This window comes from Candoia aspera, chromosome 3 (assembly GCF_035149785.1).
Source record: "Candoia aspera isolate rCanAsp1 chromosome 3, rCanAsp1.hap2, whole genome shotgun sequence".
Classification (NCBI taxonomy): Eukaryota; Metazoa; Chordata; class Lepidosauria; order Squamata; family Boidae; genus Candoia; species Candoia aspera.
Window position 1 is genome coordinate 44,499,893 of NC_086155.1, and position 23,081 is coordinate 44,522,973.

The window sequence follows — 23,081 nt, forward strand, 5'->3', positions numbered from 1 at the left end:
GCAGATGTGTTTCTTTATACAAATTAGTCATCACTGTATTGAAAATCTAGTAGAAAAATAATTGCTTCCTGTTTTAGTATTTTCTTGTCAAATGGAAGAAGCTCACTGGGGAATGCTGATTTTATCACTCCTGTGACCTCCAGGTGTGTTGGACTATAACTCTCATCATCCATTGCCAGCAGAAAAGCAGGATCCAAATGTACACAAATGCTTCCCTTTTGTGTCCCTTATAACTTTGGTTGTACTCTCTTCAGACTCTGTTGATAAGGAGGGCTTCAGAAGATATCTTCTCACTTCTGATCTTCTCATATGTATTGACTTCACTCAGAGTTGGAATAGGAAGGGAATATGATTTGCTCTTGGGTACAGGTAGTCCTCCCTTCACATCCACTCATTCAGTGACCATTCAAAGTTAATGACAGTTCTCTTAGTTGTGGGCATCACAGCATCCCTGTGATCCCATAATCATGGTTTGGACGCTTGGCAACAGGCTTGCCATTATGATGTCGCAGCATCCCGCAGTCACATGATCACCATTTGCGATTTTCACTGCTGGCTTCCAACAAGCAAAGTCAATGGGGAAGCCGGCAGGAAGTTGCAAATTGTGATTTCTGTGACCGTGTGGGATTCACCTAACAGCAGCAACTGGAGACACTTGCCCTAACGGATACTTTAAATAAAAATGCTGAGCCCTACTTAAATATTATGCAAATACTTTTTTTGAGCCAACTACATTCCAGCATCTTTTCTGAATGGGCTACTTTGTCATATTCTATAGTTTTTTTCTTGGTACTTGTCCAGAAGGTTTATTCAGTAATAGAATTATTTTATACAGTTAATTTCTTAGACTAAATTTTCAGTAGAATTGCAGACAAATTGTATTGTTTATGCTATTTGGGAAATGATAGGTTAAGACTTCCTCATGTTTGCTTTCTAGTAATTTTGTCACTCGTCTCTAGATCCTGATTCCTCTTTCACATCTATGTCTGTAACCTGGAGAACTGAGTACCAAAGTGAAGATCCATTAATATCTGCTGCCTTCTAGATGTTTGAGTGTCACAACTTCTGGAAACCCATATCATTGGCCTTGCTGGCTGGGGCTGCTGGGAATTGATCTTCATTAGAAATGTGGATTTTTGCAAAAGGTATGCTTATGGTACTCAAAAGAAGGAGGAAGAACTAGGTCATAATGTCAATATTTCCATCTATAAGAGACTCTTTCTATTCTGCTGTCACTGGGATCTTTCCTGCATTATTCAGTTGTAGGAACTTGGGGAAAAATAATGTAAAAATAGATTTGGAAAGCCAAAAGGAGGTTATTTGAACCATTTCATGTCTCGCATTACCTGAAAGGAAGATGACTCTGAATGTAAGTTAGTACCTCTCCAGAAAAAGGAAAGTTATAAGGGAAGAATCTCACTGGTCTCCATTGTCATATTCTTAGGAAATGGAAAATGAACCTATACCCTTTTTTCCCAAGTTGAACTGTTTGGGGAAAAAACACCTAGTCTTCCTTTTAGGTGACAATTATATTCTATATTCTATTTTTTTAAGTGTACCTCTAAGACTAATAGGTGAACGGGACTATAGCATGTCTGCAAAAGGCTTCTCATCAAAAAGCCTGCATATGCAGATTTATGATTTTTGCCTAATAATTAAAATAGTCTTTGGTCTTGTTACTATTATTTTCTAATTTATTAGATGAATATAATATTGATGTCAATGTTTAAAGTAACTTGCAGGTTAGACTTGAATAGGAACTCCTCTATTCACCCTCAATTACATTTTTTCTGTCATGAGAAAACATGTAAATTTTAATTCTGGCTGTATTGAACTTGTTTGTTTTTTGCATGTGATATATTTTATCTTGAATGGAAGGAGAAATTTTATTTGGCTGCTATAGTGGTACAGTCCCTTATGAAGTTAATCAGATGTACATCATTTTGGCAAAAAGAATACAGTGTGTCAGTGTGATTCTCCCAACTGATCTGATTTAGCAAAGAAGGCTAAAGATGCAGAAAAGCAGATCGTATAGCAAATGTGAGTCCCCTAAAATTTGAGTTGACTTTCAGTGGGCAACCTCTCTTTTGTCAGATAGCACTAATGGCCATCCATAAGAGATGTATTTGTTCCCAAAGTATTGTGCATGATCTTGGTGACAACCTTATCTCCTCTCTTCTGAATTTCAGTTCATTGCTATGGACAGTGCTATCACCTTGTGGCAGTTCCTTTTGCAACTTCTTCAGGAATCTCAGAATAAGGATATTATCTGCTGGACCTCCAATGATGGAGAATTCAAACTTTTGCAGGCAGAAGAGGTGGCCCGCCTTTGGGGGATCCGTAAGAACAAACCCAGCATGAACTATGACAAACTCAGTCGTGCGCTCAGATATTATTATGTAAAGGTAACTCAGCCTTTTGTTTGCCTCAGTTATTTAACTTTCTTTGCATTCCACTGGCTCTAGAATTAGCTTTTTTTTTGTCACTGACTTCAGTGGCAGGAATGCCATGAGAGTTTATTGAGCTAAACTGGAAACAGATAAAAATGTTGCTTGAATATCTTAGTTATGCTGAGCAAATATATTTGTTTCATGAGATAACAACAACCTGTCAAGCTCTACTACTGTTCTATCCAACCATTTGTTCTGTTTTGAAATAAGTTTGTGTATGTGAGAGCTCTATTATTTGAAGTTTTGATTTATTCATTTGTATCCTCAGCTTTTTAAAACATGTTAAATGCTATTTAGTGATAAATATATGTAATAGATACTTTATGTAGAATTTCCATGTAATATGTGGATGCATATCATTTTTTTCAATGTGTTCTGGAGGTACAGAACAGCTTCAGCTGACATTCCTATTACAATTTAATTTGGAGTAACACTGGCTTGACTATTAAATGCTGCTTGTAATTTTATAATACACAGATTGTAGCATTCAGCACATTGCTACAGAATAACATGAGTGCCATCAAATACTGTCTAGAGACTTTGAAATGGCTGTAGTTCATACCATTTTGCTGAATATTTCAGATGTTCATCAAAATGTTATATACAGTCAGCTTTGAATACTTAGTCTTGAGGCTGAAATGCACCACTGATACTATGCTCAAGATCAGAAATTGGCTTATATTATATTGCCTTCTGAATCAAGGTAATAAAATATGCAGTTGACTGAATCCATGTTCATTATGAGCAAACTTTTTTAAAAGCTGTGCTGTACTTTTAAATCTATTATTTTTATTGTTGATGGATTTGTTGGGGTATAGCTGGTCTCAGAGTGAAATAGGAAAGTACGTTCCTAATTTCCCCAGTGCTGTATGCTTCTTGACAAGTGGATGTTTGTCCTCAATAGTTGGGTATGTGTCCTGATTAGAACATGGATATGTATCCCAAATCCCTATGAAAGCCACCCTGTTCTTTCAAATCAAAAGTGAGGAAAGGTTTAGGTTTGAATCCAGAACTACTTAGGGATCCTTTTAGCCCACTGAGATCAGTGGGACTGAATCAGTCACAGTTCTCCTTGACTAGATGAACTATTTCTGGGACAAGTATTCAATCTGGGAGTGCCTAATGCCTGTTTTGTTTTTGATGTTTTTACAGAACATCATCAAAAAAGTTAATGGTCAAAAGTTTGTTTACAAGTTTGTATCTTACCCAGAGATTCTGAATATGGATCCACTGGTTGTTGGCAAGATTGAGGGTGAGGCTGAGGCACAGGCTGGCTATGCTGATACTAGCAACACTACAAAGGACATTGAGACTTGTGGGAAAGAGAAGCATCAGGCCTGTGCAAAATCCTCCAGTCGCAATGACTATATCCACTCAGGCCTATATTCTTCATTTACTTTGAACTCTCTCAATTCTTCCTCTTGTGCAAAACTGTTTAAGCCCATTAAGATGGAGAATTCAGCTGAGAAATTGGCAGAGAAAAGAACTTCTCAGGATCCAACACCTTCAGTCATAAAATTTGTGACCATGTCCTCCAAAAGGCCTTCAGCATCTCCCCTTGCCTCAACTACTCAACTGACCTCTAATATTTCAGCTGCCTCTATCCTACCTTCAGGTTCAGATGAAAGTCTCCAAGCCTTGGAATCTTTAGTAACACCTAAAGGGGCAGCCACGGAAAGTTCAGCATCTTTGCCAGGCTTGACCTCTGATTTTAACTCTACATCTCCTGCAACCTCCATCTCTCTTAGTCTCCAGATTCCATCCAAATCTCCCTTGCCACCTTTAAGTTCTAATTCTGATCTGGCTATAGACACAGAAACAGAGTCTGTAGTTTTCCAGCAGCTAGAGCACTCTCAGAATCCAGCTTTGGAGGTTAAAGAGGAGGGTTCCTCCATGTTTGAAAAGGATCTTCGTCATAGCAGAACTAGAAAGCCCAAAGGGCTGGAGATTACTCCCACTCTGGTTATTACTGGCAGTGATCCCAGTCCGCTGGGAATACTAAGCCCTTCTCTACCAACTGCTTCTCTTACACCAGCATTCTTTTCACAGGTAATCCTGTCTTACTTCAAACCCAGATTCTGTATGTGGACTAGCCATATTGTAGAAACTTGACTGCTGATTCTTGGGAAAGAAGTATGCTCTTTTTTTTTTTATGCTTGGGAATAAACGGAGGAATTTAAGAGGCTGGATGGCTATTTAGCCAAAGTTGTCATTGACCAGATAATTGTCAAAATCTGTTTAGTATACAGCAGGTCCCCCGTTTAAGAACGTGTTCCATTCCTCTGTCCTTAAGTCGAATTTGTATCTAAGTTGGAACAGTTATTTAGCATCAGTTAGTCAAATGCTTGTCTTAATATATAGTATATATATTTACCTTTCTATGCATATAAAACACTTAAGAAACACTTCCAGATACACTAAAACATCTTAAACACAATAATACACAAAGTAGTATTGTGTATTTAATCTGAAACATTGTACTTAACTTGAATTTTTAATATAATAGTCTTTATGGCAGTCCGTTCTTAACTAGGAGTGGATGCATAAACTGGGACGTTATTAAGCCGGGGATCTGCTGTATTATATTAGTCTGTGCTTGATGGAGTTGGTGCCAAATGCTTAATGTTGCTGGAGTTTTCTGAAATACTACTGTTTCTGAAGATACCCAAGTTTCCTAGACATTTTTTAAATTATACCCTAGTAAGGGCAAATGCCAACATTTCACTATTTAACCATGGTTACCTAATTAGGAGTTGCTATTTGATAACACCTCTCCCTTTTAGAGAGAAATTTCTTCAGCTGTTTAAGAACATATTTAATTATGGCCACAGCAACATTACGTGCAGCTTAATTTTTATTTAACATAGCATTTTAAAAATCTGTTTCTAGGTAGTTTCATATTCTAAATTAAGCAAGAACCCTAATGTACTTTCAACTATAGTTAATTTTGCTGCAGATATAAAAATTGACCACAATGAGTAAGTAAATGAATTGAATGTAAATGAAAAATAGGTGATGGAGATTAGGGACTCCAATAGAGTAATTTAACTATGATTAAGTAGTTTGGATTAAATCCCAAAATGGCAACTTTGGAAAATTCTGTAAAATATACTGGGTGTGCATGTGTGATTGTATGTATTTACAAGATTTATAAGCCACTTTTTAGGGGTAAATCCCCCCAAGCTTTAAAGTTCCAGAAAACAGTAAAACAATGATCAAAATGAAAACAAAAGTAAAATCAGCATAACAGCTTTAAGCTGATGCTTTAGATCATGGAATTCAGTGAATATATCAGTTTATGATCACTTCGTCTTATATGTAATTAAAAAAAAAGTTAATTCTGTCTAGTTCTATTTTAGGACCATGTGTTCAGGGCATCACTTTTTTTTTTCCTTTTTGGTTAAAAAATGTTTTCATAGGTCACTTGCTTTATTTTTATCCCATCAGTGTTTCTTGAGCAGGAAATAAAATAATCTAATAAAGTCAGGCAAAACTAATAAGCTTTCCCCTCCATCTCACCATATCTTAGGATCTGACATTGAAATGGAGAAAATCTCTGTTCAGGTCCTCCTCTTGCTGTATCTGGAAGAGGTAGATAGCTGAACAAACTGTCTTCCCGTTTTTGCAGTGTGCCATCATTCTCAGTGCATAGACTAGACGAAACTAGTCTGGGATTTTCATCCTTTATAATACATTTGTGTGAGCTGTGGATAAAATACGAGATAGCTTATACTGCATACAAGTAAGAAGAATTCCCAACAGCGTAAACATTGGGAATTAATTCAGACAATTCCATATGTAGGGTTTTTCCCCTTTAGAATGTGTTTCTTTGAGTTCCCCTTTTACTGTTGATTTAAACATACTAATACAAAAAATCTGCAATTCAAAGTAACTTTCTACTCTTCATCAACTGCCATTTTGGAGTCTGATCCCAGACTAGTGATGTTAATCAAATGTCTTGCCTCAGTGGTTTCAGGTGCTTGTTAGCCATATTGAACTCAATGAGTATTTCCAAATGACTAGCTTTATTCTATTCTTCTGTATGTTCCACAGACACCTATTTTACTGACACCAAGCCCCTTGCTCTCCAGTATTCATTTTTGGAGTACTCTCAGCCCAGTTGCTCCCCTCAGTCCAGCAAGATTACAAGGTGCTAATACCCTCTTCCAGGTAAGTTTCAGATCATGACCACACACCAAGTCCATGTAGCAGATATGTCCTAAATATTTATGTAAGTGTGAGTCTTTTTCATCATTAGAACAAGGTTGTACAACCTTATTTAAGCCAATGGTGAGACTTAGCCTTTGTGCAGCAAGCTGGGGGAAGGCTGCTCTCCAAAAAGGAGCAGGAAGGGGACAAAGGGGTGGGCAAGACTAGGACAAAAATTACATTTGATTTAAATACAACTAATCTTATTACTTCACATATTTTAATTATTCCTTCTTTTGTTGCCTTAAAAATTGCAGTTGACAGCTACATTCAGAGAGGCTCTTGAGGCTTTGGCAGGTTGTACAACCTTGATTTAGCAGCAAAGCTCAGTTTAAATGACTCGGATCTCCTAATTGTTTGCAGCTGCTAAGCTTAGCAGTTTAACAAAATCCTTCAGCCTTCCTCGACCTGCTGCCCTTCAGATAGGTTTGGATTCCAACTTCTATAATTCCTAGTCAGGTCTGTTGTTTTAATCATGATATTTGTGTAAAGGAGAAGTTGAGGAAGGCTAAAATAATATCACATCCTATGTTAGGTAAAGGAATTAGTCTACAAACTGAGCGAGAATACAGTTAAAACAAAAGCTAAGGATGCCCTTGAGTTGAGCTCAGTCTTGTGATCACTGCATCCATGGCTGTGTAACAAAAGTGAGTGGCTGTTGCCTTTCAAAATAATTTTTTAAGTTAGTCTTGCTAACACCTCTGGAATTCTCAGCTGATGCTCCATACAAGTACTAGTTTAATCTATATTGTGGAACTCTATGAATTCACTGTTAACCCTCTTCAGAACTGTTAAAATTTTATTAAATTTGAGGAATAAAAGGAAGAGGCAGAGCAATTACAAACTAGCTTTGCCTTACCCAGTGCTTCACCCTCCAAATGTAGATGGTGACTCTGCATTGAGGGCCTTCTAATCTGTGGGAACTCTTCACAAGGGTGACAGTTTAGGACTCTAATTTTTCAGTGTTCTAAGAAAGTTGGCCTCTTGCTGTAGAAAATGTTATGAGGATAGGGATAAGTGCCATTGTTGAGCTTGTTTGTGCTTTCTTCCTCTTACTAAGGTTTTTACCCCCCCCAAATAAATGGGCTTATCTGTATCAGGGGATCTATGTTTATCAGGGATAAACAACTGCTTTGGGGCAGGGGCTCATTTGAAATTTTGAGAGATGTGATGGGTATACTCAGAAAATGGCTGCCATAGGAGACTTCCCTGTATGAAATGGCTACCAAGGTGGGCATGAACAGAAAGTAAAATAACTTCCCAGGATGCTTTCAATCATCTCTGTGAGCACTTTGTAAAGCCCAAAGACTTCCTGGTTGACTAATAAGATAGTGTGGTACTTTACTATGCAATAAAGTTATACAGTATTGCATCTCAGTCACACCCAACCTGATGATGGGTCCCATGAGGCCATTTGGTAACTTCGTTATCCTAGAATCATATAGTTGGAACAGGAATGCTGTCTGGGTCTAGGATTTGAAGTCTATACTTCAAATAAGATGAGTTTCTGAGGTTGAGAAATACTGATTTAGGCCACTGAATCCATCCCCCACTTATGGAATTGGAAGAGGAAAGTTGAAAATGGTTGGCTCTTTTTTGCTTGATTTGAGAGTTTTAAGGGAGTACAAGGGTGGGAATGGGAGAGTTCACCTCTTGTAGGCTTTTTTCTATCCATATTTCTGCAAAAAATAATCCAAAACACAGCGGAAAAAAATAAATAACTAAAAAGACCCTTGTGTTTGAAGATTTTACTGTACCATGCTAGGAGAAATGACTTGGAAACCTGGGGGCTTGCCTTTTGAAGACATTTGATAAAATCATTTCATAGCATAAATAAAGGGCTGGATAGGCTTCGCTCTTCAAAAATGGTCATATGAAATTGTTACTCTGTCTTCAGCTGAAGAATCTAAAGCCTGTGAATGTTTTGCTGATGACAAATACTTCAGACACCAGTGGAAAAGATAACTGAAAATGCAGGTATTACCTTATACACAACTGTAGCATTAACATCTGTTTCTGTTTTACAGTTTCCATCAGTGCTGAATACTCATGGACCATTTACTATGTCAGGAATGGATGGGCCTTCTACTCCTGGCCCTTTCTCCCCAGATTTACAGAAGACTTAGTATATGGCTTTTGGGAAATGGACAGCTTGGAGTAACAAGAGGAAGAGGTTTCATTAAAAATGCTGCAATCCAGGTTTTAGGGAGCAGTTTTAATTCCACAGAGACCTTTTAAATTGACTTCGTTTTTGCTATTCCCAGTTCAGATGCCTTTGCAAAATTCTTTTAAGACATATGAGAATTCATAAGGAAGTGCCTTAATTGTGGAGATTCTTCTCCAGAGTTTCTCTCTCCCCCTGCTCCTTACTGCTCCTTTTGACTGAAGGCTTCTTTTAATAAAGAGAACATTTTTGTATCATAATTGAATTGGTATTAGGCAGAACATTCAACTGGTATCAGATAGTTTTTGATTGATATCCTTCCATTCCTTTGCTTTTTGTTACGTCAAAATATTAATTCATGGAAGCTGGCATTCCAAGAAATGCTTGGAAAGTGAATAAAAAAACTTATTTTTACAGTGGATTCCAATGACCTTAAGGAGAAGCTTTAGCATTACATTTTACAGTCGTGTAGAAGAGAGTTGAGCAAAATTTTAAGAGTGGTTGCTATGGATAAGGAGGCTCTTTTTTCTTTGGCAAAAATGCCAGTTCATCCATCACATAATAGTGTGGTATTTTGTATGTTTGAATGGTATAGATATGCATAGATCATGGATTGAATTGCTTTGATCTTCCAAAAATATTTGAAGGCTTTAAGATTTGATAAACCAAGTCAAGAAAAATAAAAGCAAATTCCTTGTTATGTAATAAAGAAGAATTTAGCAGATTGTGCTAATTGAAGATCCTTGCAGTGGATTTGTTGTGGCACTGGGTTAATAAGCATTTATTTGACATGCTGTGGGTTATTGTCGTCTTGCTCCTTGATAATGTATGCAGGTATGACATTTGGGAAGTGAATGTTTATAGTTTATTCTTTTACCCTCTCAGCAAATGAAGACCCAAAGAGACATACCTCCTTTTGACCTCTTACATATCTAGATGTTCTTTTAAATATAAGTGGACTAAAGTTTTAAATGTATTCAAGCCTCTAAAATTAGAAATGTGTCATTATTAGAAAGTACTCTGGCTAATTAGGTGTTTGGGATTGGAGGGAGAAAGAGCGAGGTGGCACATGCTGTTCGTAATCTGAAAGGAGTAAAATATGCTTTTAGCCTGCACTTAATCTTGAGGGGAGATACTCATTGAGTAACAGTTTCAGCATAATGGTAGTTGACACTTCTTTGTAAACTAATGGTAACATAATGATGGCTTGTTGAAGTGAGAGTCTTCTTTTGGGGGCTAGAAATGGAAAGTATAATGGATAGATCTAAATACCACTAATAGAATCTGTCAGCTGAAAGAACTGCAAAACGATTTACTCTTTCAGCATAAGATTTATGTTCAGGCCCTGTTCTGTTTCAGAAAGCACCTTAAATCTTGTTGCTTCAATAGCTTATTAGAAAGTTGAAATACGTATCAGTAACATGTTATAATGCTTTTTCTGTAGGGGGGTGGGCTTGGCTTGAAAAGGGCTAACAACCTGTGGGTTTTTATTCATATTCAGGCACTCTGAAAAGGCATCATATCATTTCAACATGTATGTTGGTATGCAAGAATGCCTCAAAGTAATATATCAGACTAACGGAGGAGACATTTGCTGATTTGTCTGCATTAAACTAGATAATGAGAGACCCTTGTGAATATGCTATACAGAAAGGGGCAAAATTTAAGTAACTGCGCCATCTTCGAGTGAAAAACCTTTTATTTGGCTCAATCTGTAGTTGGCTCCCTTGATCAGGCAGGGATTCGAAAGGTCCAGTCCTGTCTTTCGTTGTACCTAACTGAATGTGCAATATTTCATGGATCTGCTTTCAGCATAGACAGGCAAATCAGTTATGGCAAGTAACAAAAGTAGATGTCTTGCATCCTTACGCTTGCACTGCAGGCAACGTCCAAGTCAGAGCAGCACTTTTAAAGGGTAGCCATTCTAGACTGGCTGCTGATGGCACATGCATTAGATAGAGGTTTTAAAAATGAAGTTTTGCTATAACTTTACCATGTACAGTAATGGCGGTTAAAATATTTGCTCTTCATCTCCTTTGTCACTCAGACAACAGGAAGGGCTGGCATATATCAATTGAATGTTAGAAAAAAAATAACTGATGGACTAGATAGCCATTTCTCATGGATGCTTTTACTTAGATTCCTGCACTGCACAGAGGGTTCAATTTGATGGCCTAAATCAGTGTTTCTCAAACGTGGCAACTTTTAAGATGTGTGGACTTCAATTTCCAGAATTCCCCAGCCAGTGCTGGGGAAGGAGCTGCACATAATACATGTATTTAGATTTGCAAGTGAACCAAAACTTAGATCATCCTGAAAGTAGTTTTGTTTATCCTAGTTTCACAATCTAGTCCTGCTAGTCTCAGAAAAAATGTACTGCTATAAACCACTGGCCATCTTATACTGAATGCAGATGTAGCGTTTCCATTTTTAGTGACTTAATAGAACGCTGTCCTTTCATTTTATGGACGGTATGTATTAGAGAGATTTTGAATTTCTCCCTGCTCCATCACTGATAAATCATTTGAGAGTTTTAAGTACCATTTGCCTCATATTTTCTATTTAAGAATGAGCTTTGCGAGCCAGAACTGGAGCTGGCTACTATATTTGGTGTGGAAGATAACAGTCTATACTATTACATAGTACTGTTATAGGGAAAAGCTTCCCTCAATAATAAGGGTTTTTAAAACCATTCCCAGTTGCAAACCTGTTGTGTAATTTATTTAGACAGATTCTTTATACTGGCCTACTTCCCAGCCAGTTGACCTGCTGTTTTCTTTAATTTCACATGCTTATGTTTTCAATAGAAATTTTGTTCCACTGCAACCACTCACCTAGGTACTTCATTAATGTTTTCTAAAAACCCATTTAGTAAAATTGAAATACCCCACTCTTACCTTCCAGGATGGAGGGAATGCAGGTTGAGAGAGTGATAATAAAAATCCATTTTACACCCCAGATAATACAGATGTTTTTTATTTCTTTTTCACCCAGACCCAGATTTTATTTTGCTTTTCATGCATGTTTTCTGTAATTGTCATAGATAATAAATATTTTTACACTTTTGGCTGCTAGATCATGTTAATGTACACATTAGTCAGATGGTAACTTATTTTTATATGTGATTATTGATTTAAAAAAATCTGGTACTTTATTGAGTTTTCTTAATGCTGTATTTTTGTTCTCTGATGGTTAGAGAAAAGAACATCCCTACATTTATTGTTACAATATGATACTGTATGTTAGCATGAAATGATGTCAGTTGGCTTTTACCTAATCAGTTAGTGTTTGGACAAATGTTGGATCTCCTAAATAATTCATTTCATTTTTTGTTACTCTTTCAATGCATCTTTATATGTAATTGCATGTAAACATTTATTCATTCAAAAGATCTCTGTCTGTCCAGATTATACAGGTTAGAGCTCTGTTTTTTTAAAAAGGGAATATTCATTAAGTTAGATATTATTTTTCAAGTTTAAAAGTAAGCAGTGAAAATTTTATCTTTCACAAACTCACATTTGTGAGAGTTTTTGCTCCTGTAACTGGTATGAAAATGGATTGTGAGAGGCTATAAAGCACACATTAATGTGAGGAGATGCCAGAGAACTTTAATTTTCCTTTGCTATCAATGTTTTGTGAATATAAATCAGTGACATTTTAATTTAATAACCAAATACTTCTCAAGCTTGTTGAGACTCGCAAAATTGTGCTTAAAAGGAAGCATTAGGCTAATGCCCATGGCATTGGAAAATAGTGTGGTAACAAGAGTACTTTCTCAAAATGAAAACTGAAATTAACTATCAGTAATTATCAGTGGGTGGGCCAGGTTGGTGTAGTAGTTAAGGCACCAGGCTAGAAACTGGGAGATGATGAGTTCTGGTCCTGCCTCAAGCACAAGCCAACTGGGCAACCTTGGGCCAGTCACTCTCTCTCAGCCCTAGGAGGGAGGCAATGGCTAACTACTTCTGAAAAACCTTGCCAAGTAAACAGCAGGGACTAGTCCAGGCAGTGGCCAGGAATCAACACTGACTTGAAGGCATGCAGACGCACAATTATCAGTGGCCAGGTTCAAATGTTCAGTTCTTGGTTCCCTAAACTATAATTTAACATCCGGAAAGTGCAACAAGACCGTGCGTTCCATTTTTACTTCCTTTTTATATTAAACCATTAAACCAGTTAATCATCACAGCTGAAATGAAGGAATTGTAAGTTTAGCCCCACAGACCATATTTTTAAATGAAAAAAGGTGCTGTGGTGCAAGTGAGCTTGTGGATGGTTCATTTTGCCATTTATAGGAGCTACTGCTTCACCAGCTACCCCTCAGCTCCTAGGCTTCAGGTCTTTCAAGATAAAAGGTAACTTGTTGCTTTTTCAGCTCCTCCTCGTGGCACCTGCTGAAAGGCGGGGCAGTTGGCATATAATCATAAAAATGCGTAACAACATGAAATAAGAACATGGCTTGGAGTTTGTGTGTACAAGCAATATAATTTTTTTCTCTTTTATATAGAAGTAGGGGAGTAAGGATTACTGCTACTGATCTCAGTGCAAGGCAGAGCTCTGAGTTTTGCTTCTCCTTTTCAACATTTCAGTCATAGATGGTCTTCAGGCTTTTCAGGGATTGTAAGTGGAAACAACAGAAATATAAAAGTGCCCTAAGAATCGTTGCTTCAGAAATTCATCTCTGCCATGCCTCTGCAGGAGTCTGGCTAAACTAAACTGGCTAAAGGGAGTCCCTTTGAGGGGAGATGGGCGGTGGCTAAATTAAACAAACAAATAAAGCAATAAAGCAAGTCTAACAAAATTGTCTAGGTGTAATTTACTGGCTCTAGACTCATTAATTAGGATCTGCACTATTGCTAAGGGTATTTTGACTTTTTCTTTGAATAGCTATTTGCTTTTTCATCCCAGAAACATGCTTTTGAAAGTAGTTTACAATGCTAGTATCAAGGCTCTTGACAAAATATGAATATAAATTCACCTTTAAGATCATGGAAGTAGTGCCATAATCTGTTGGCTCCTGATGATTGTTTAAAACAGTTTTCTCTTGGGTTCACTGTTACAGTGCTGTGGAATGTTATTAGTCACAGTGATGAAGCTAATCCCGTTGGTTGGAGACATTGGTACCTAAGGCAGTATTTTGTAGAGTTAAGCGACCCAGATGGTATCCAGACTGATTTTTATTAAATAAGCTTGAAAGGTACTGCACTTTATAGCCACAGTTTTAAAATGAGTTGCACTTTCAGGATTTCTAATGCTATAGGTCATTGTGCCATGTTATATTTCTCTATTTGTTAAGACATAATTTTGAAGCTATTAAAAATGTCATTTTCTCCAAAAGCATCTTAAACTAATATTCTGAAGATGAGTTAAAAGGTAGCATTATTCATACAGTTGTGTTTATCATATAATAACCTGAATGGCTGAAACAGTTGTTAAACACATGAATGTATCTTTGCTTGAAGTGGCTTTCAGGTTTGCAAAGTAAATCTTCTATTTAGTTTGCTATTCCACGTTGCTGGTGCTTAAATTGAAGGAGTAAGCTTTTATTTAGTTGAATTGCCATCAAACTTAAATTGGTTCAGCAGTATTCATTTTCATCCTGTTGAAAAAGATCTGAATGGATTGGCTTAAAATAAGATTTGTTTGTAATGGCAAACCTCCAAAGTTGTATAGTTAGTGCATTCTTCAATGTGAGCATTAATTTGGAATCCTTTTGCAGAGCTTTCTAGAAAAAAAATCAGTGGATCACACCAAAGATCTTACTTGTCCATGATCAGTCAGATGCTAGGCCAGAAACACAGCTTGAAGGTTATATGATGAGGGGGGAAATGGACTAGGTCTGCCACCTTGAGCTCTTGAAGGAAAGGCAGAATATAAATAAATAAATAGATCTCCCTCATTGTGGCCCACAGTTGATATTCAGTTATTCTATTTGGATCCCTATAAACTTCTTGTCCCACCTCTACCATATCCCATTTCAAAGCCATCTTAAACTCTGACTTGGGATAAGTTCCTTAATATTAATTGTGCACTATATTAATAACTGGAAGCTTTTATTTTCAGACTGTCTTCATATCTGTTTTTAATTTTAAAAAAATTAAATCTGCCTTTGGTATGCCATGTGTAACTAGTAGGGGAAGAAATAACAAGGTTTTCTAATAGATCCTTTAAGCTGTGATATTTTGTCTTTGGTAGTACTTTTTGTAACTATAGTTGATATTTGGTCTCTGTTCAGTTGCACAGAATTTTAAATACTAGAAATATTAGTTTAAAAAAATACTTGTAAAGCTTGTACTGGATAGCTTCTTCTAAATCCACTTAATTCATTATTTGTATTTTTAATGCAGTTACCAAATGACTTTACGTATACATAGTGGTTGTGAGAGTACTTTTATATTGTTTCTATTCAGAGTTGACATGTTTGTGCATGTTGTAAGAATGTACAAGGGGAAATCTAGAGGGTGGAGGAGTGGAGGAAGCTAGAATATGCCTTGATGTGTATGTTGGTATAATAAGAGTTTTTCAGAAATGAAAGCTGCCACAATTAAATATTGTTAAGGAAATATGGTTATGTACTTCCAATGCTTCACAAATACTTCTGCCAGAATGCTGACTAGCTAGTATCTGTGCAGCTGCAGTTAGGGGAGTCCTCTGCAAGGGATTGGCAATCATGAAAGCTACTACAGAATCTCTGTTTGGCTTACATTGATGGTGGGCAGTATGAATTAAATCTGTTTTGCTGGGTTTGCTCTGGTGCTGATCACGTTCCTGCAATTCCCATTTTACTTACAAACACAGGTATACAGTATTTGGTTTCTTATTTTCTTTTTCAATGGTTACTTTCCCAGAAGAGTGTCTATTTTTACTCAGCATATATATTGCAGACAAAAGTGGAATTATCTTAATTTTGGAGACGATAGCCCTCTAGGCTGGCTAGTACAGGAAGAATACGAGTGGGTTAGGCCAGGTCCTTGAGCTGTTTTCTTAGTGTACTTGCCTGCTGCCTTATCTTCTTGAGGCCTTTGTGTTGCCCTGATATAAAAATCAGCTTTAGCTTCTCTTCCCTCATCCTGTGCTCCTAGGTAAGTCTTCATGCTCATGGAGTTTGGGATGTGAGTGTTCTGCAGTATCTGTGCAGTCTCAAACATCCAGGGTCTGTGTTGGTACATTTGAGAGAATACATTCAGTACATTTACATACAATATATTCTCCCTTGGTGGATTTACTGTCTAATCAGGATTTCTTAATATCTGTCACATGTTCAGCAGGTTGCCACAAGAGTCATGTGATTTTAGCTAGGGAAATGTAGCTTCTTGTTCCTTTTTTAAAAAAAATGAAAACCTATACCTTTTATATATTCAGTACATTAATGCCATTGTGTAAAATAATGCTAATATGTAATAAAATTGCATGAATAGCCAAAGTTCTAAGTAAGTTTTCAGTGTTATTGTCTTGACTATAAGCATCTCTGGACAAGGTATTAGGGAGACCTTCATAATCTTAAGTTTTTATTACAAAAGGGAAAAACATGCATCTTCAGTAATAATTTTAATTACCAAATCTGGTCCAGAGCTTTGTAGTTTTTCAAGCACAGTTTTGAAGACTGGTTGCTTTTAAAAAAATGATATATTAGTTACTGCACATCCTAACATAATGAAGTTTCTCCTTGAGAAATCAGGTATGTTTTTCCTATTGCTTAGACTTTTTGCAAGAAAAAGTTACAGCAATCTTTTTTTTTTTTTTTACAAGAGTTGGGGAAAGTGTTAAATATTTTGTTTAAGAACTGACAGAGGGATTTGCTTTGTTTGATAATGCAGGTTTGCTTTAAACATTGTAGTAAATCTTGTTAATATGTATGTGCAAGAAGACTTGCAGAACAATTGTATTTTTTAAAATAAATATTTTTTAACAAAAAAATATCTTGGAATATTATTCTCTTCCAAAGTAGGCAGAAGATAACATTACAGTACAATTTTTATAAACCTTTTGCTAGACGTATTTGAAATGGAAGCAATAATATAATCAACTATTGTCCAAATCTAATATGGTATAGTATAAATTTATTGCCTGCCTTTATGATACTGTTCTTGAATTTGAACGTAATTAAATGATGCATATTCCTCGTAGAGTATTCCTGTTGAAATCTGAGGCTTTGCAAATTAAAATACTTCTGTGATGTTTGGATTCAGTTTGAAGGTCTTGCTTTGCAAGAACAGAACACCCCCCTTTTAAGTAATGTTTTCAGAAATATCTGCAGTTGTAAAATCTTTTATGGATACTGAAAGGTGCCCTATCAGAGAAATCAGACCAGAGAAATAAGTATAAAGGATATCCTTTGGCAGTGGCATTTGGCTGTCAAACCAAAATCCAACTAGACTAGCCCCTCTCCTACCTATCAGAGCTGGCTCTGAAGATCTTGCATGAACAGGGACAGGCAAGCCAGGCAAGCAAGGTGGTTGCTGCTTGTGAAGCTTCCTTTTGGACTGCGGTGTGGAAGCAATCTAGCACCAAGGGCTGCTGAGCTGGCATTATTTCGTGCTACTTACACAGCCTGTTTTTAAAGTGACTGAATCCAAATCCCTTCTTCCCTGCGTTCCTAATAGCCAATCAATGCAGTGTTTCTTTTTCATATACCAAACTTAGAAGCAAAGGAGTGTCTCGGTTACAGCAGTTTTATTTCACAGCCTCACAGATGGAAGAAGCCATTCAAGTGCTGAGTTCTCATTGTAGACTGCAATATGTGCAGCAGTTTGCTACTTTGCCCAGTCAGGTGAGGTGCTTGAGCAGGTGATCAATTCCAGACTCTCCTGGATGAAACTGATTTTCTAGATCCATTTCAATCTGGTTTCAGGCCTGGTTATGGAACAGAAACTATTAGTCACCCTGTGGGATGACCTGCGAAAAAGGGGTTTAACAACCATATTGATCCTCTTGGACCTGTCAGTGGCTTTCAATACCATTGACTCTGGTATCCTCCTAGATAGGCTGTCAGAGTTGGGATGCGGGGGTACTGTACTATGATAATTCCACTCTACTTGGCCTTTTCCAGAAGGTGGTGCTGGGAGATATATGCCACCCAAGTCTCAGCGACTCTGGGCAACTTCTCTTCTGCCTCATGGTGGTTGGGCCTTGGGGTCTCTCAGAGCCCTGTGCTTTTTAACATCTACATTAGTGATTCTCAACCTCAGCAACTTTAAGATGTGTGGATTTCAACTTCTGCTGGCTCGGGAATTCTGGGAATTGAAGTCCATACATCTTAAAGTTGCTGAGGTTGAGAAACACTGGTCTACTCACAACTGCTGGGAGAGGTCATCAGCTGAGGATATGTCAATCATCAATATGCAGATGACACCCAGCTCCACCTCTCCTTTTCATCTAATCAGGTGAGGTGCTTGGTGTTCTGAACTAGCACTTGGGCAAGTAATGGACTAGATGAGGGCCAATGAATTGAGATTCAGTCCAGACAAGACAGAAATCCTGTTTATGGGTGGTGCCTCTGTCCAGTCAAGTGGTGCCCTGCCTGTCCTAATGGGGTCCGCACTCACCCTAAAGGAGCAAGTCACAGTTTGGGGGTGTTCCTAGATCTATCATTGTCACTAGAGGTTCAAATAGCTGATTTACCAAGCATGACCTTTCCTGGTCAGAGACAACTTCACAAGAGTTATTCACGCTCTGATAACTTCCTGGTTGGTTTATTGCAATGTATTATATGTGGAGCTGGCTTTGAGAATGGTTCAGAAACTATAGTTCATTCAAAATAGGCTAGACTGCTCAGTGGGGCTGGCCGATACAACCATGTTATGTCAGTTCTTCACTATCTACACCAGCTGCCAGTCCATTTCTAGACTCAATTCAAAGTGCTGTTTTTGACCCTTAGAGACCTAAACCAGGTTACCTGAAGAAGTGCCTTCTCCTATATGTATATATCTGGGCCTTAAGGTCATCTCGTGAGGCTCTCCTCTAGGTCCCCTCTGGTGGGCCTCTACAAGGGGGATAACTTTTTCTGTGGTGGAAATCAACTTACAGAATCCCTCCTCAGACAAGCTTGACTGGCGCCTGCATGTGCATCAGTTTGGCACCAGGTGAAGACCTTTTTATTTTCCAAGGCTTTTAAATAGACTTTTAATTCTATTTTGTGAATTATCTCTGTGCTGCTGGTGTTTTTTTTATGTTACTTGATTTTATCTATATATATTTATCGAAATTGTACTTTTAGTATAAACCACCCAAAGAACTTTGGCTATTGGGCAATTTTAAAAAAATGAACTAACTAAATAAAGCAACAACGCAACCAGGTTTTCAGGTTGATAATCCAAATACAGCATGGTCAGTTTGATGCAGTTTGGCTTACTAATTAAAGACTATATTTTCAGGCTAACGAGCCTAATCCTGCACCCCTGTACTGCAGACTTTGCAACAACTTAGTGAAGCAATTTTGAGAATGTGTTTGTTAAGTACCCTTTAGGGGCCTGCAAACCATTAAATGAAACTACCTCAACTTTGGAACACCTGTTTTTCAGGTGCAACACTGTTTTGATTTTGAAAGGCAACGTACTCCAAGTAGCCTGCTTCATTTTGAAACAGGAGCATTTAGATTCAAAATTATTTGATTCAAAAGGTTTTGTACTCATAGTGTCTTTATGTGTTAAAACACATTGATAAAGACTTTCCAAAGCAAAGGTTGTTAATAACTGAACAGTTTTTCCACAAGTTTTTTTTTTTTTGCCTTAGGCTGCATCTATAAAATCCACTTTTGTTCCAAACTGTTTTACTCAGATTGTGTTCACACAATATGTTAATCAATGCTTTGCTTAACATGGATTGTGGAATAAATCATAAGTGGTTGCATTATATGACATTAAACCATGTCTTACAAACTACAACATCTGAGTTCTGTCTGCAGTCTAAATAAACTATGATTTGTAAATACATTAAAGTCAAGCAAACCACATTATGATTTAAGGTTAACATTTCCAATCCTGGTTTGTATTTGGCTATGAGCTATATTAGGCTATTAAGTCCTGGGTTGGATGCTGCACTCCAGCAAGTGGGTGGGCCAGGACAAACTTAAATTTAAGCTTAATTTTAATTAAATATTACCTGTGTCATTAATTCCCACCGACCCCCATATATTAAAAATAGCTTGCAGATAATATGGTGGCCTTTCTGTTGTAGCAGCAGAAGCTGCTACTTTCATCAGCTTGAGTCTTGTGTAATGCCAGAATCCTAACACGTGAAATTGGATAGTAACATTCACCTGATTTTTCTTCTGGTTTAGAAATGTAAAAATCTAGAAATGGGCCATTAGAAAAGGTCATTGGTCCACTTTATACTCATCTGAACTTGAGTACACATGCTCTGTAATAAGGACAGTGTATTTTAAGGTTTAAACAACATGGAAATCAAAGATGAGGGTGCATACCCATGCAACATAGCAATCTGAAAGCCACATTGCAATACAAATTTAGTATAAATATACAATTTTGAAATGAGAAGTGCAACAAGCCTCTTAGAAAAAATAGCTTAAGTAATGTTGCTGGGTCCCATCTTAGTCACTCTACAAGTTCATGCAACAATACCATATGTAACATTCCTTTATATATACATACAAATGTATACCCATGGGACAGCATTTGCAATCCCCACCTATCCCATTTTCTTTATTTGAGCCAGTCATGGGAATAGTTACCATTTATTTAGTACCTCTCAAGTTCTCTTCCTGGAAGGCACCTAGTATACAATATTGCACAATTGCAAGAGATGTAACATTTGACTTCATGTACTTAAAAATTTTTTAATACTTCAGGACTTGGGCTTTTCTGACAAATACAGTAGCCCATCTGGCTTATACCATTTAGTAGGCTAATGTTAAAAGGCCATCTTATATTGATTCAACCAAGCTTAACCCCTCATTGGTTGAGCTCTATACTGTACTATCAACAGTGTCTAGGGCTTTTCACCACCAGAACATATTAAAGTCCCATCTGGGGACAGACAAAACTTGAATACTTCAAACTGGGTGGCAATTTGATACATTTTTATTCTGGATGGCTATGTACAACACCAAGGGTAGAGGTTTTTAAAACTTTCCTGCAGCTAACAGTTTACATTAAGAAGGGTGCTTTCCAAAACTTCCTACGTATAAAATACTAGTATATCCCCTGCCCCCAGCTTCCTGTCAGCAAGGTCTATAAAATGACAGTAGTATATTTTTTTACCTGTGCTCTTGAATGGTCTTAAATGATCATATATCAAAAATTTGGCCTCTCTAGGATTCTGCAGATGGTCCCTCAGTCTTTGTTGCTGTGACCATTCCCTTCTAACCATAAATGGGAATGAACTATGATCAAGGAGTTCAACTGTAGAAAATTCAGGTAGTTTCAAATCAGGCTTTGATAACAAATCTTTCAGCTGAAATGACCATGTGTTTGATCCAGGTAAGAACTTGCTGTTTTATTTAGCTCTGATAAAGTCCATGTTCTCCTATTGTTGGCTGCTTGTCAGGTGACACGTCCATATCTACAAAACAAGATTTTGAAGTTGCCATTTAAAGTGTCAAAAGCCCTTCACTGGCTGTTTAAAAAAAAATCATTAAAATACCACATGCCTTCTACCCGCTTCCATTCACACTTGCTTCATGAAGTACTATTAGTTACTGGCTTACAATATGCAATAGATGTGGATGGAGACCTGTACTTCTAGATACCAATTGTGGGCAGCTGCTGTTCTCCAAAATGTGTGCAACTCCTATATACTGTATATTGAGTTGAACATCACTCTTTCATATATGTACTGGTACCCAGAATACCTCATGGAGCAGAACCAAGTCTTGCATACAATTGACTTACAAATGGGGGCAGTTACACGCATTCATGGCTACTGAGGTAAACCACCTTCCTAAAGCTCACAGCAACAGCAGGATTCATTTCAGTGTTTGTTTGCTTGAAAAAAATCATGCACTTAAAGTTCCTGATCATAATTATTACCAATAATTAACAATAATTCTGGCAGCATCTGTCAGAAGATACTGCAATGACTATGGTGCATTACAGGGGTGAGAAGCGCTGACTTTTTAATAGGATGCTGAACGATGGCTCCTTCATCCTGGGCCGTGCTGGACGATGCTGCCTGGGAATGGAATGCCCCAGGTTCCTCATCCCTGATATATAAAATCCCTTATTTTCATGCTCCCCATTAATTCTTCAACTGAAATGGTAGCAACTGTAATCTGAAAACATATATTGCCAGAGGCTGAATCTCTGCTAAACTCAGCAAAGAAAACCAACTAAGATTTATTTATTTATTGTCTGTAGACTTTCTCCATCCCACACCCATTTCCCTGGCTTCATTTTCTGTGGTCTCCTTGTCCAAGAATAAAGAAGGTAAAGGGATATGTGGTTGCTTGGGCATTCAGTTCAGTCCAAGCAGGAAAAAGGGAAAGGAAGCAGCTGTAAAACGAACACTTCCTTGCATTTTTTTAAAATCCAGAGTTTTCCCTGTTTGTTCTGCATTAACATACATCCTCTTCCACCCTGCCTGCCTTCCTTTCTTTTCAGAAGTGCTGCTGCTGGTAGGGGGAACAAACTGGCAGTCTCACCTGATTGGGAGTGAGGGTGAATCCTGTGGAAAAACAGAAGACAGACGTAGAAAGTAAAGGCCAAAGTTCCAAAGATGGTTCCACACACCAGGAAACTATAGCTACCTTGATCATGAATGATCTGCCAGAAAGAAAATAGGGTATTTTAGGTTTTCAAGCTTTGGGTACTGCTTTAAAAACTAATGGGCGCAGCTTATTGTTTGGGAGGAAGAACGTCAAAGTGCTCCAACAGTGCTGACTGAGGTTATACAGACTTCATTTCCCTTGAGTGAAGAAATTTGTTCCAGACTGTCTGACCTTCAGGGAAAGTAGCAAATGCCATCTGCTTCCCCAGGGTTTCTACCTGCCAGAGCCTAGTCTGTGTTTGCATTCTGTGTGTGTGCATGGGAGGAACTGCAATTCAAGAAGTGCCAAAAGCCCAGAAGCAACATGATCATGAGAAGAAATGTTTTTTTCCCTTTCTTCAGCTTAGAGCATCAGATGACAATAGGATACCTCTAAGCTCCAAATTGTTGCCATGGGAGCCTAGCAGATCACAGCTCAGTGGAAATGCACACACTTTGCAACTATTTGACTACTTTTGGCCTTAGCCTCCAAAACAAACATAGTTAAAAACACTAAGCAGTGTTTCCATATGTTAGAAATACTGTCTTGCAGAACT

At 37.6% G+C, this 23,081-nt stretch overlaps 2 protein-coding genes across 2 annotated transcripts in view; one reads left to right on the forward strand and one right to left on the reverse strand.

Annotated features, from left to right (window-relative positions):
- The first annotated feature begins 653 nt into the window (after window positions 1–653).
- Window positions 654–16,141, forward strand: ELK4 (ETS transcription factor ELK4). Its single transcript, XM_063297503.1, has 5 exons — window positions 654–1,145; window positions 2,190–2,405; window positions 3,603–4,499; window positions 6,504–6,620; window positions 8,687–16,141. Exons 2-5 carry the CDS (start codon window positions 2,199–2,201, stop codon window positions 8,783–8,785), a joined length of 1,320 nt encoding a protein of 439 aa, XP_063153573.1. The 5' UTR covers window positions 654–1,145; window positions 2,190–2,198; the 3' UTR covers window positions 8,786–16,141.
- A 3,412-nt stretch (window positions 16,142–19,553) lies between these two features.
- Window positions 19,554–23,081, reverse strand: part of MFSD4A (major facilitator superfamily domain containing 4A) — a 46,735-nt gene continuing 43,207 nt past the window's right edge. The window contains exons 9-10 of the mRNA XM_063297506.1: window positions 22,421–22,541; window positions 19,554–21,342 (exon numbers count right to left, since the gene is read on the reverse strand). Of these exons, the coding sequence (XP_063153576.1) occupies window positions 21,281–21,342; window positions 22,421–22,541 (183 nt within the window). The 3' untranslated portion in view covers window positions 19,554–21,280. The remainder of the gene's footprint in view (window positions 21,343–22,420; window positions 22,542–23,081) is intronic.

Excerpts from the sequence above, each read along its gene's own strand:
- ELK4 (XM_063297503.1), top strand. The coding sequence starts at position 2,199 with ATGGACAGTGCTATCACCTTGTGGCAGTTCCTTTTGCAACTTCTTCAG. Across the intron at positions 4,500-6,503 it reads CACCAGCATTCTTTTCACAG|ACACCTATTTTACTGACACC; the intron begins GTAATCCTGTCT and ends TATGTTCCACAG. Across the intron at positions 6,621-8,686 it reads GTGCTAATACCCTCTTCCAG|TTTCCATCAGTGCTGAATAC; the intron begins GTAAGTTTCAGA and ends TCTGTTTTACAG.